Here is a 14,386-nt window from a genome sequence, read left to right as displayed (position 1 = left end):
CCTGTATGGTTTTGTGAACAAATGTCACCCCAGTAAATTCAATTAAAAAAAAAAAACCCTCAATATTTCCCCCTTAAGAAACCAAAAAATGTAAGATGAAACCAAAACAAATCAAGCAGAAAAAAGGAACAAGAAAGATTAGAACAGAAAGCAATGAAACAAAATAGGGAAAAAAAATCAGTGAAACTGAAAGCAACCTAACAACCTTCAAGAGAGAGAGAAAAGGAGAAAACCCACGTGTTGCCAAAATCAAAAATAAATGAAGAAATATTACTTTCACCCTATAAAAATTGAAAAGAATTTAGAAGCAATATTATGAACAACACTACATGTCCCAATAAGTTAGACAAATTAGATGAATGAACAACTCTAAATTTAAATTGGCATTATTATTAGGGAGATTTTGTTAAAGGTTGCAAACTTGTAACTCAAGATGAATACGTTCTGGTCTAAAGCACAGCATAGTTAATATAGTCAAAAGCACTGTATTATATATGTCAAAGATGCTAAGAGACTAGATTTTAAATGTTCGCAGCACGAAAAACAAATAGTAAACATGTGAGTCGATAGAAGGGTTATCTAGCACTACAGTGGTAATGACATTGCAATATACAAATGTATCAAATCAATGTTTTATAACTTAAACTTACACAATATTAAATGTCAATTGTAACGCAATAAAAAAATAAATTTCCTTTAAAGAGAACATATTACCTTGTTATGATTTTAAAAACACATTTTTAAGATCTTAAGACAATATAAATTATATCGTTTATTTTCAAAAGGTGATCAACCAAAATATAACAGCATATCAGATCTGCCTTTTTTTTTTCCAGAGTAGAGTGCCAACTCAGTCCCCCACTATCACAAATCAAGCAGTTGAATTTCCCACCTTTGGGGAAATCGCAGGGGTCAGCACATCCGAAGTGCAATCAATAAGCCTTGCCCTGAGGAAACCACCTTCCTGATCATGGTATCTCCCCTGCCAGGTAAGTATGCCATTTTGTTTTTCTGTTTTTAAAATAAGTGTGTGTGTGTGGGGGGGAGAGGGGGTAGAAAATGAAAAACTGATTAACAGGAAATAAATAAAAGACGGTTCCTTTTCCAGTCTTTAAATGTCACAGAATCTACAGCTAAACAAGTGAAGGAGCAGGCTGGATGTGAACTACTTTGAAGCAAATAACGTCTATTGAAATGCAAATCTATTAACTGCATGTAGGCAATTCAACAGCTTAATTTCATTTGTAACATATATGTGATGGTTTTCAAGAGAACTATTTTAAAAACAACATCAAGGAGAAATCTGAAGCTCTTTTCTGAGCTCCCTCTTTCCCCTAAGGAATCCCATTTACATATGGTTTAAGGATTAAAGTCAAAGACACTCAGTAAAACTGGAAAGAAACTATTACAGTAGTGTATCATGATCCTTCAGAACAAGTGGAAAATATAATTATCAAACTATGATATTTTTAAAAATCTGAAATGGAACAATACATATGTTTATTGTTCTACTGAAGTGAACCACAATTACACGAAAAAAAACAGCTCTCCTGTTTTTCATAGGTGTTCAACAATTTTCACATCAGTTTCTATTAAAACTTACTAAATCCAATAATAGCAACGTTTTAATTTATTTTTCATAGATGCTCAACGATTTTCACATCAGTTTCTATTAAAATTCACTAAATCCAACAACAGCAAAGTTTTAATTTATAAATGATCTCAATATTCCATTTGTCAAAATATTTTATTCAAGTCACAGGCAAATCTTTCAAAGAAGAAAAAACAAACCTCTGCTAGGCACAGTGTAGAAACCCATCTGCTCAGAGGTGTGAGCTGGATGCAGCAAATTACATCTGCAAGCCTTACTGCAAGTGCTCCCTCATGAAATCCAAGATGTTGATTTTGACCCAAACACTCTACACAGATTGAATCTGGCTCTATTAGAGTATATTAGAGATAATCTCTCCCTTCCCATGGCAATTGAAATCAGATGACACATTTCAACATAGTTCCTCGTTCTGAACTTTAGAAGTCCAAGTCTCAAATCTATGAGAACCCATCTCGTTTATCCTGCTGACCACCTTTGTGATGGTGGGTAATTTTTTTCCAAATCATAACGACTAGGAATTCTTTTCCATTGCTCATGAACCTGAAGACAAGTTAGAAGCTGACCTTTTCATTGTTTTTTCTCCTATAGTAACCAAAAGAGTTAGCTAAATATGCTATTTACTGAATAGCAAACTCTACAATTATTTAGCGAGCTCGTATTTAGGAACATGGTTGTGATAGATGTTAGGAATAGAACAGTGAACAAAACAGATATATTGCCTGCCCTTTTCACCTTACTAGGGGATGTAGAAGGTGAACAAAAATTATTCAGATAAGAGTAGTAAAAGTGACAAGTCAGGTACAATGAGAGCAGAGAAGAGAGGGGCTTGACTAGTGAAATACCCTGAAACCTGAAGGATGAGAAGAGGAAGCCGGGAGAAGAGATCAATGAGGAAGGCACATTCCTAGCACATGATAATGCCTGTGACAGGACAGAGTCGTGCTGTTGAAAGAACACAGAAAAGCCTACGGAAGGCTGTAGGCGGGCAACTGGTAGCAGTGGGAGAGAGAAAAATAAGGGTGGAGAGGTGGGCAGGGCCAACTGATATAGTATCTTATTGGTCATGTTAAGGATTTTATATTTATCCAAAGATTAATGGCAAGCCATGGAAGGGATTTTAGGCAGGAATAACTAAAATATATGAAAAAGAGAGAGGAAGTTGAACTTCCTTTCCTTAGGAGATCAAAGAGAAAGAGAAGAGTCTGGAAGAGAAACCTCTTATGGCAAAGTTGCTAAGAATTCCAAAGTACAAAAGTGTCTATAATCCATGGACACAGACAATAGTGTGGAGAAGGCCTGGGACGGGAGGCAGGATGGGCTAGAACAGCGGTCGGCAAACTCATTAGTCAACAGAGCCACATATCAACAGTACAACGATTGAAATTTCTTTTGAGAGACAAATTTTTTAAACTTAAACTTCTTCTAACGCCAATTCTTCAAAATAGACTTGCCCAGGCCGTGGTATTTTGTGGAAGAGCCACACTCAAGGGGCCAAAGAACCGCATGTGGCTCGCGAGCCGCAATTTGTCGACCACAGGACTAGAAGGTTCAATGGAGGGGGGGGGGGGGGAAGCAGACATCTGTAATACTTTCAACAATAAAGATTAAAAAAAAGAGAGAGAGACTAATAGAGATTTAAAAATTGTTTGATAGGGGTGTACCAATACGACTTACGCCTTTAGTATGAAATTTTCAGTAAACTCTATTCTTTAATGCTTCATGTGAGTGAATATTATAAGGGAATTGAAAGAAGTGAACGATTTTATTTCTACTTCAGAGACAGGGTTCCTCACCCAGTTTCAGGAAGACAGAAGTTAAAGAGACCAGGAAAGAATAATGTATTTGGACAAGAGTGAGCAATACAGCAAACAGAGATGGTTGATGAAAAAGCCATCCTAGGTTTTAGGAATATAAAACAAATAAATTTCCTCATAAAGCTGGGCCAAGTAATTTCCTCATCAATAAGGATGAACATTGTGTGAAGGTTTACTCAAGACAAATTTATGTCTCTTTTGGAATCCTCAGAATATAGAGAAAGCTTAAGACATGAATAAAATGGTCCCATTTTACTTTTGTTCTGGTTGCATTATAATTATCATCTTAAGTTAAAGACACAAATAAATGGAAAGATATCCTATGCTTATGGATTAGAAGAATATTGTGAAAATGTCTATACTACCCAAAGCAATCTACATATTCAATGTAATTACTATCAAAAATCTAATGGCATTTTTCACAGAAATATAATTAGCAATCCTAAAATGTATATGGAAGCACAAAAGAACCCAAATACCCAAAGAAGATTTAAAGAACAAAACAGAAATAGACACATAGATACAGAAAACAAAGTGATGGCTGCCAGAGGGGCAATATTCTAAAGCTGCCAGAGAGAAAGGACAAAATATCTTCAAGTAAACAAAAACTGACGTGGATCTCAAAAGAGCAATGAAAAGCGAGAGTCAGCACAATAGTACCTTCACTGGTCAGATGAAAAGAACTATCAAAAAGAAATTATCTACTTAGAAAAATATCTTTTGAAAAGGAAGGCAAAATTCAGACATTTTCAAACAAAGTTAAGCTTGTAAAAGCAGGTTATCACAAAAAAAGGAAGAAGGAAAATGATCTGAGATACAAGAAAAGATGGAGCTAAGAGAGGAAATGACTAGTAAGGCACTAGTATATATAAATCAGCAAGTAGAGCCATGACCAACTCTGGCAAACTGCCAGATTTTGTGAATAAAGTTTTATTGGAACACAGTCATGTCAATTCATTTACATATCAGTTATAGCTGCTTCTGCACAACAAAGAGTAGAGTAGCTGGAACAGAAACCATACAGCTGGTGAAACTGAAAGTATCTATTATCTGACCCTTTACTGAATAACTAGAGGCCTGATGCACGAAATTTGTGCAAGGGGCTTGGCCCTCGCAGCCCTGGCTGCCTCAGCGCTCACAACCCTGGCCCTCGTGGCCCCGGCTTCATCTGGATGGTCATTCTGCTGTTCAGTCTAATTAGCATATTAGCTCTTTATTATATAGGATTTTTCTAAACCCTGCACTGGTTAAACATGTATATCACATATAAGAAATTATTTTGTAAAATTTTATTATCTTATAAAGCTTAAAAATTAAAAAACAATTAAAATATATGACAATGACAACTGGTTAATCTGGTAAGAATTATTAAATTATTTGAAGACCTGTGCATTATTTAGGACCAGAGTAAATAGCTTGATTTTGCTGCATAAATTAACAAGTTAAATATGCATCAATATTTCTAAGACTGGAGTTTGTTATATGGAGTGTTAATTTCTACAATTAAAATAAAAAAATAGTGAGGAATCACTTCCAATTTAGCAGAGAAAAATGAAATTAAAAATACATTATAAAGGAAACAACCTACAAATATTTGCAAATCATATATCTAATAAGGGTCTAATATCCTGAATATATAAGGAACTCTTCCAAGTCAACACTAAAAAAGAGAAGTAACCCATCTAAAAAGCAGGTGAAGGATCTGAATATAATAAGAACAAATAAAAATAGTGCTACAAATGGCCAACAAGCACATGCAAAATGCTCAACATCTTCAGTCATTAGGGAAACGCAAATCAAAATGACAATGAGATGTAACTTCACACCCAATGGGGTGGATAGCACAAAAAGGCAGGCAATAACAAGTGGTGACACATATGTGAATAAGTCAGAACTTTCATACATCGACGTGGGATTGTAAAATGGCAAAGACATTTTGGGAAACATTCCATCAATTCCTCAAAAGCTTAACCATAGAGATACCATATGAACCAACAATTCTTTTCCTAGGTACATATATCTAATAGAAATTAAAACTTAGATCTATACAAAAACATGTACAAGAATGATCATAGCATCATTAATCATAATAGCTAAAAGTGAAAACAACTTACATGCCAATCAACTGATAAATGGATAAAGAAAATGTGGTAAATACATAAAATAGATTATAATTCAACCATAAAATGAAATGAATCAACCTTGAAAATATTATGTAAGGAAAAGTATCCTGTCACAAAAGACAATAAACTGTGTGATTTCATTCATATAAAATGTCTACAATGAGCAAATTTATAGCTACAGAAATATTAGTGGTTTCCAGGGGCTAAGGGAAGGAGGAATGAAGAGTAACTGCCAGTAGTGTAACAATTCGTTTCTGGAGAGATGAGACCAGACATTCTAAAACTTGATAGTGGTGATGGTTGCACAAAACTAAATTTACTAAAAATCATCTACTAAATAGAGCAAAGATTATCTGATTATATATTTTTTTCTTCTAATACTATCTAATAAAAGAGTAATATGCAGATTGACCATCACTCCAACACACAAGATGCCTGCCCTCATGTGTTCAAAGATCCTGCCCCCATGTGGACACAAGATGGCCACCACAAGATGGCCAGCATGGGAGGGCAGTTGTGGGCGATCAGACCAGCAGGGGAGGGCAGTTGGGAGGGACTAGGCCTGCAAGGGAGGGCAGTTGGGGGCAATCAAGCCCACAGGGGAGGGCAGTTAGGGGTGACCAGGCTGGCAGAGGAGGGAAGTTGGGGGCAAACAGGCTGTCAGGGGAGCAGTTAGACAGCAATCAGGCTGGCAGGGGAGTGGTTAGGGGGTGATCAGGCTGGCAGGCAGGTGAGCAGTTGGGAGCCAGCAGTCCTGGATTGTGAGAGGGATGTCCGACTGCCCTCGAGGGGTCCCAGATTGGAGAGGGTGCAGGCTGGGCTGAGAGACAACCCCCCCATGCACGAATTTCGTGCACCAGGCCTCTAGTTATATATGTTAAAGGGAATAATTTTACAATATACAAGTTATATCTTTAAAAGTTGTCATATACATATGAGGGAGTTCTAACAACAACAACAAATCAAGGAACAAATCATTTTAACCTTACAAAAGTTATTCCAGAGTTAAAACCAGAAGAAGAAGAAGAAGCAGCAGCAGCAGCACTCACTTTAAGAAGTTGGCATATCCTTGATATACTATATAATAGCTGTTGTGATAATAAAGAATTCCCTATAACCAAAAGCAAATGGCAAAGAATGGGTATGACATTTCAATATGCTAGGGCAGTGGTCGGCAAACTCATTAGTCAACAGAGCCAAATATCAACAGTACAACGATTGAAATTTCTTTTGAGAGCTAAATTTTTTAAACTTAAACTATATAGGGAGGTACATTGTTATTAACTTAATTAGGGTACTCCTAAACTGGCCTTTGCTAAAAACTCAAGGGGCCAAAGAGCCACATGTGGCTCGTGAGCCGCAGTTTGCCGACCACTGTGCTAGGGAAATGATCCTTGCATCAAGACAAAAGTCACAGACACACACACACACAAAAAAAAACTCTAAAAAACTTCCTTCTGAAAATAAAATTCTATAACTATGATAATAGCATTCATATTTAATAATCTTCAATATCAACTTCAATTTCTGGCATTGAAATCATGCTTACTTCTGACTAATCTGAGAAAACTATATTTCAATGAAAATTTCAATACAAAGAAAAGGAGAGAGAAATTAACATCAAGGCACAGTCAGAACTGCACAGACTTTGCTTTTCAAAAACAGTACGTATGTATAGTAATCTTTATGATATCAGTATTCATACACTTACATCCTAATAATATGAACAATGTGTTGACCTGTTTAGCACTGTCAAAAATTTAAACCTTGTTATTAAAATATAGATTCACATTATTTACTTTGAGATTTAAAACTTTTCCAGGTTCACATACTGTTTGAGATCAATATGTCAAAGTTCAAAAGGGTATGAATTTGCACCGAAAACACTGCAATATCACAAATCAAGTACTTATTAAAGCAAGAGCCATGGCTCCAACCATCACACAATTATCTACTTTTCCTAAATAAATGAGAAATTGAGAAATACATTATGCTCGAGCCAAATAATATATTCATTTCATTATGTATATGCCATCACATAGACTTTCATAAGTCATGGTTTAAATCAGATAAAGAGCAGGCTGACAGCTCTTGGGTGGGGGTGGGGGGCTGGGGGCATGGAGGGATTGAGCAATAAAGGAAAAAGGAAGGCGAGAAAGAACTCATAGACAGGGACAACAGTGTGGTGACTGTGGGGGGAAAGGGACTGGGTGGAGGTGAAAGAGGATATGGGGGGATAAATCGTGATGGAAAAAAAAAATAATTTAAAAAAATAGGTCAACCTAGTCAACAGTCTGAGTTTAGCCTAATGCACACATCTAAAACCAACTTTCTTCTCAAGTTAATTTTATCTCTTTAGCGTTTTAATGATTATACCATATTGCCTATGATCTTTTGTGCCTAGAATCCATTAATATACATATATATAAGTACATGAATAGGATTGAAAAGTGTGGATGTCAATAAACAGCATCACTTAGTTATGTTCATTTACTTTGTAAATCTTTCTTTGTAGATCACTTAGTTTATTTTTATGTAGATCTTTCAATGAGACTGATTTACATGTGCACTACCATATTTAAAAGAAACAACAAAATTAAAAATATCACTATATGTATATATATATATATATGAAAGCCCAAGCGGCCATCCAACCACCCGACCAGTACCTAAGATGCGCAATGACTACCAGGGGGAAGATGTTCCGACCCGTAGTTATGACATGCACTGACCACCAGGGGGGCAAACGCTCAACGCAGGAGCTGCCAAGCTGCAGTGACTTGGCAGCTATGGTTCTCCAGTGATGCACCCGGAACCAGAGAGGAGGGAGCCCCAATTCCAGGGTGCGTCACACAAGAACTACCCTCTCGCAATCCAGGACCCCTAAGGGGATGTCGGAGAGTGGGTTTTGGCCCGATCCCCACAGGCCAGGCCGAGGGACCCCACCAGTGCATAAGTCGGTGCACCGGGCCTCTAGTCCTATATAATAAAGAGGTAATATGCAAATTAACACTCATGCCCTCACAAAATGGCTGCCTACAACCAGGCCGGCACGGGGATTAGTGAGGGTGACAAAATGACTGAACAAGCAGGCTGCATGGAGTGACCAGGCCGGCAGGGGGTTAGTGGGACAACCAAACGACTGAACAGCAGGCTGTGTGGGGCGACCAGGCTGGCGGGGGCCCGGGAGGGGTGACCAGGCGGGTGAGGGGCAACCAGGCTGGTAGGAGGGCAGTTGGGAGTAACCAGGCCAGCAGGGGGGCAGGCAGTAAGAGGCAACCAGGCCGGTGGGGGGGGGGCAGTTAGGGGCAACAAGGCCAGCAGGGGGGAGTACAGTTGGGGGCGAGCAGGCTGGCAGGGAGGGCAGTTGGGGGTGACCAGGCTGGCGGGGGGGGGGGCAGTTAGGAGCAACCAGACCGGCAGTGGGGGCAGTTAGGGATGATCAGGCTGGCATGCAGAGGCAGTGAGGGGCAATCAGGCTGGCGGGAGGAAGGGGGGCAATTAGGGGCAACCAGGCAGGCAGGCGAGTGATTAGGTGCCAGCGGTCCAGGATTGTGAGAGGGATGTCCAACTGCCAGCAGTCGGACATCCCCCGAGGGGTCCCAGATTTGAGAGGGTGCAGGCTGGGCTGAGGGGACACACACATCCCCATGCATGAATTTCATACACTGGGCCTCTAGTAAAATATAACAACCATAAAAAGAATTTCTTTAAATGTACCTTCTTCAAGGATGGGTCTTGGGATGACAAATGGAATCTCCTGCAGAGGCTCCATACACCTGTGGCCAGCACTAATAATCTTTATTTGAGGCAAGCAGAGCACAAGGGTTCCTGGCATGCTGGTTTGTCCGTGGTACCAACTTCTTACTGTTCCAGGGATGTCACCAGATACAATTGTACTTGGGGAAGGCAGGCTATCATTTGGAATGAACACACAACAAGACTGTACTTCAAGCTAGAAGAGAAAAGTAGGATTAAAATGTTTGGATCAGACTAAATGTGGGAGTAAACAGACCCTCAAACATGGTATCTTTACCAGAATAAACAGGCAAGCAAATAAAAAAGAAAATGTCCAATACTCAAAGCATTTGTTTTTTGCTATAAATTTGATCAAAAGTGCACAGTGACATGAAATGAAAACATATCTGCCTTTCCACAGTTCTTTCCAAGAAACATAACTGAGTTAGAAATGTGCTGGCAAAAAAGGTGAGAAAATCCTCCTCCTTTTGCAGTTCATTAGATTTTGTTAACACCAGTTAAGTCCTTAGAACTGACTAGCATTTTATTGCTCCTACTTTCTCTCACTGCCAGTCAGAGAAAGACAAGGACCATATGATTTCACTCATATGTGGAATCTAATGAACAAAATAAACTGACAAACAAAATAGAAACAGACTCATAGACAGGGAACAGACTGCCAGCTGTCAGAGGGGAGGAAGGATGAAGAAATGGATAAAAAAGGTAACAGGATTAAGCAACAACAAACAAATAAAATAAAATAAAAACCTTCATAGACACAGTCAACAGTATCGTGATTCCCAGAGGGAAGGAGGGATGGGGGAGGGAGAAGAGGATATAGGGGGGATAAATGATGATGGAAAGAGACTTGACTTGGGGTGGTGAACACACAATACAATATGCAAATGATGTATTATAGAATTGTACACCTGAAATCTATATAATTATATTAGCCAATGAATTCAATTAAAATAAAATAATTAATAAACTTTTTTTTAAAAAGCCCACAAACTGTTATTTCTATATGAATTTGGTCCTTCCTTTTTCACTTTACAAATTAAAAGAACAAATGTTTAAAATGTTCAGATTATATCTCTAGGCAAACAATAAAATAGAACATGTTTATATCACATACTTTCTCTTTTTATATACTAGTACATGCATACCAAGGCTCAATATAGTATATCACATTTGTTAAATACATGGTAATGGAGAAAATTCAGAAGACTTAAAAATCAGAGTGCATTCCTTGCTATTACCATACTTCAAATTATTACCTATACTAATTTCATGTTAAGTTTTCATGCTTCCCTATCCCTAGTGTAGTTACTTAGGCTAAGCAAGACCAAATCAAAACCTGACTTCATCTCATCATGAGTTCTTAATTCAAATGCAAAGTAGGTTAAAATCTACTAGTCTCAATTGATTCTTACAAAGTAATATTCTGTACCTGGTTAGTAAATTGCCCAAACAGGCTAACATACTTAAATTATTTTTAAAATGAAAAATATGACCAGTTAGCTTTCTATAAGTACCTAGCATATAAAGGTATTATTGGAAAGTATATCAGAAAATAAAATTTGTTTCCTTGATAAATGCTTAGATATTCTAGCAAATTATATTAGGAAAGACACTATATTTTCTAAATGATAACTAAGAATACAGTAACATCACTTCTGTTGGAGCTAATATATTCCTTAGTGACAGCATAACAATATGTAACAGGTCTGGAATTCCTTGATACAATAAAGAATTTGCCAGCCTTTTAAATAAACTTAACTCATCTTTGCTTCAACAGTCTGTACATGGGCAAACTGATGAATTCAGTGAAGAAAAAATATAAGTAAAATTTCCCAAAAATAAATACATTGGTTCATGGAGTATAAGCTCATTTCTTAGCTCTGGAATTTTACCTTGCAGTTTAGATACCAGGTAATGTAAGTGCGTAGATGTTAAGTATTTAATTGATTTAAGATTACAACATATTTTTCTGAAATAAAGTGTATATTGTCTCAGATGCATTACATTTAAATTTTTAAATATTTAACTTAAGTCATTATTGATGTTCAATTACTCAAGTTAAAATGGCACACTGAGAGCATATTCTCCTATATAAATTGCTGTTATAAGGTCAAACTATGAAGAATCGGTATTTAACACTTCATGTAGATATTAATGCTATGCTCAAAACTGCTTTTAATAATGTGAGATATTAATGTTACTATGCCACAATATACAAATATATACATATAAGTCCTGAGAAACAAATCTAAATTGGGCCTAAATTTCCAAAATCGATAAATTCTAAAATTCCACTCATTCAGAAATAAGTTATTTCATCAAACTTAACCTCAGCAATGCAGACAGAATCAAGTGTATTTGCATAAGATACACAAAAAAGTCTAAAAAATAAACTTTCTAAAACGTATGTTGTGGGGATTTCTTTAGTGATAAGAACCAAAACATATACATAAATCCAAATTGCTCAAACTTATAATGCTACATCTATTATATATACTAAAGCTATCACATAAATCTTTTTACACTTTTAAAATAACTGTTAAACTGTATGTCTAAAATTGTGGTTTTAATGTAAAATGCTGAATGATTTGTGTAAGTGAATAGAAATCTGCAGCACTAAATTTTGCATTAATGTAAGGATCTGACAATCCAAGGGAAAGAAAATGAAGTAATCTGCCAGTAAGAAGTCCTCAAACTGGGGGTCAGATCCTGTTCATGGAAACCATCTGGTTGGGACCCTCTGAGCCACACCAAACACAAATGATCTTTTAAAAAAATATCCTATTCATTAATGCATCACAGCTGCACTGAGTGTTACTTCATTTTTCCATGGCAACATCCTTTCTGTTTCAAGGATCTTATTTCAGTTTTGGTAGCAACGTGTTCTTTCCCCAATATTGAACACATTCATGTGTTAAAGTGAAGGGATTATTACAAATTCTTGAAGTAGAACCACCTCTATTTTGATTCCTATTAGGTCAAGGGCTACATATCTAAGTATTATATGCCCAGGATAAACCAATAAAAGTAGAAATTACTCAGTATTCTTATTTTAATAAATAAAACAAGTGTCATGCACTTTTTTCAGAAGTTCTAAGTTTATGTGGTACATGCTATTGTGTACCACCATATGCAAAGGTTTGGTAAACTTAGACTTTTCTAATTTGTGTGCTCTATACTGTGATATAACTCAGGTAAAAAGAAGAGACTAAGGTAGGTTCCATTTACATATTAACCTGAATATTTTATTTAGCCCATGAAGAGGACACTTCATATATAAATGCTCTAATTATTATTCCATATCATCTGCTCTTTTAAATAATGGTCCTGTTTCTTATCCCCCAAATAACATGTTTCTCCTTCTTAAAACTTAAAACTTTAGTGATAATTATATTTTGCAAAATTTCTACAGAATGAAACGTTCTCTGTATGAACTTATTTTATTCTTCAGGAAACAGTTTTAAAAAAACAAAAATAAGAAAATACTTCAGGGTGTAATTTCATTCACATTTTCTTTTTTTATTCAGAATTCTTTAATATTTACCATGAACTGATATGGAAAACGGGAACACAGAGACAAAGACATAGTCCCAACACTTAAAAAAAAGCAAACAACACTTGAAATAATAGGGTTTTTAAATACTTATAGCCTTAGAATTTTCACCAGAACACAAGCTCTATAATTCTAAACATGGCTTATTTTGTTCACTCTACAGTGTTAATACATACTATAATGCCTAGCATATACCAGGCATTAAATGAATGAACACAATTATTTTAGTTAGCATCAGATACAGATGTTAACTAAAAAAAAAAAAAAAAAATTGTTTGATGATGTTCATCATTTCATTCCACAGAGACAACCTGGTAAGGTAATTTATTTTTTTTAATCTTCACCAGAGGATATGTTTTTATTAATTTTTAGAGAGAGGGCGAGAGAGGGCGAGAGAGAGCGAGAGAGAGAGAGAGAGAGAGAGAGAGAGAGAGAGAGAGAGAGAGAGAGAAAGGGATGAACCCACAACCTAGGTATGTGCCCTGACTAAAAATCGAACCCACAACTTTTTGGTCCATGGGACAACATTCCAACCAACTGAGCCACTGGGCCAGGGTAATTTTTAGGGAAATTTAAAAAACTGACTTATCAACAGATGGGTTCAACTCCAGCCTGGGACCTTTGACAAGTTATTTAACTTGTTCATGACTTCAGTCTTCTCATGTGTAAGTGGAGTGAAATCAGCATTGACATAAAGATGTAATAAGTTCCACCTAAATGTTTGATAAGTAAATAAAGTCAATAAACATATACTAAATATCTACTACAAGCCAGATCCATAAAACACATTAGCCCTCAGGGACTTAGAGAAGATGTTCACAGTCCTTTTGTTTTAAAATGCTGTTGTTTGTGGATGAACTATATACGTACACAGAGTGACCAAAGCATTCCATTTGTACTACAACAAATATACAAACATTGCCCAAATCACAGTTTTGCTATTCTATAAATTCTCAATACACTATGAAAATACTCTGGGTATGTGATATGTAGTAGAAATCTAAATGTATACTCATTTAGGGCATTAAGTTAAAAACCTCAAAAGTGAACCCTAGTTTCTTCTTTTCCAGAGTGAGTGTTATAAATCTCCATACTCTGCCTATACTTGTCAGGGAAAGACATAAAGAGACTCTTAGATTTGTATTCCAGACTTCCTCCTGCTAATAAATTGTCATGCAACTGTTGTTACTTTCTCAATGTGTATAAATAAAAAATAAGGTCCTGTGTGCAAAGTTTTAAGCATTATATGTAAAAAAGTTAACTTTTAAAATTAAGATGATTAATCACCGATTGGTCTAGTCTGAAATGCCTGATGTTACTTAATCCCGGAGCCAGGAAGTCCAATGGACATGAGAACATCAAGTGCATCATGCAGTATGATTGCAGAATCATGGGTCATAGTTTATATGTAATTCCTGGGAGAAAAAATTCAACTGGTCTACCTTAACTGATTATGTGGTACCTGAAATACTTTGGTACTCTAAAGAAAAATCATACACACTGTGGGAAGTCGTTCCCTAAAGGA

The 14,386-nt window shown here is 36.5% G+C and overlaps 1 protein-coding gene and 1 non-coding gene across 2 annotated transcripts in view; both read right to left on the bottom strand.

Annotated features, from left to right (window-relative positions):
* Window positions 1–14,386, bottom strand: part of VPS13B (vacuolar protein sorting 13 homolog B) — a 593,664-nt gene that overhangs the window by 334,830 nt on the left and 244,448 nt on the right. Inside the window, exon 23 of the mRNA XM_008148507.3 lies at window positions 9,270–9,504. Coding sequence (XP_008146729.2) covers window positions 9,270–9,504 — 235 coding nt within the window. The remainder of the gene's footprint in view (window positions 1–9,269; window positions 9,505–14,386) is intronic.
* LOC114234125 (U1 spliceosomal RNA) lies at window positions 834–997 on the bottom strand. The gene has a single exon (XR_008554656.1). It is a non-coding gene; the product is annotated as a U1 spliceosomal RNA (small nuclear RNA).

This window comes from Eptesicus fuscus, chromosome 19, assembly GCF_027574615.1.
Source record: "Eptesicus fuscus isolate TK198812 chromosome 19, DD_ASM_mEF_20220401, whole genome shotgun sequence".
Taxonomy (NCBI): Eukaryota; Metazoa; Chordata; class Mammalia; order Chiroptera; family Vespertilionidae; genus Eptesicus; species Eptesicus fuscus.
Note: the sequence above shows the minus strand (reverse complement) of the source record. Positions and strands in the feature narration are given on the sequence as shown.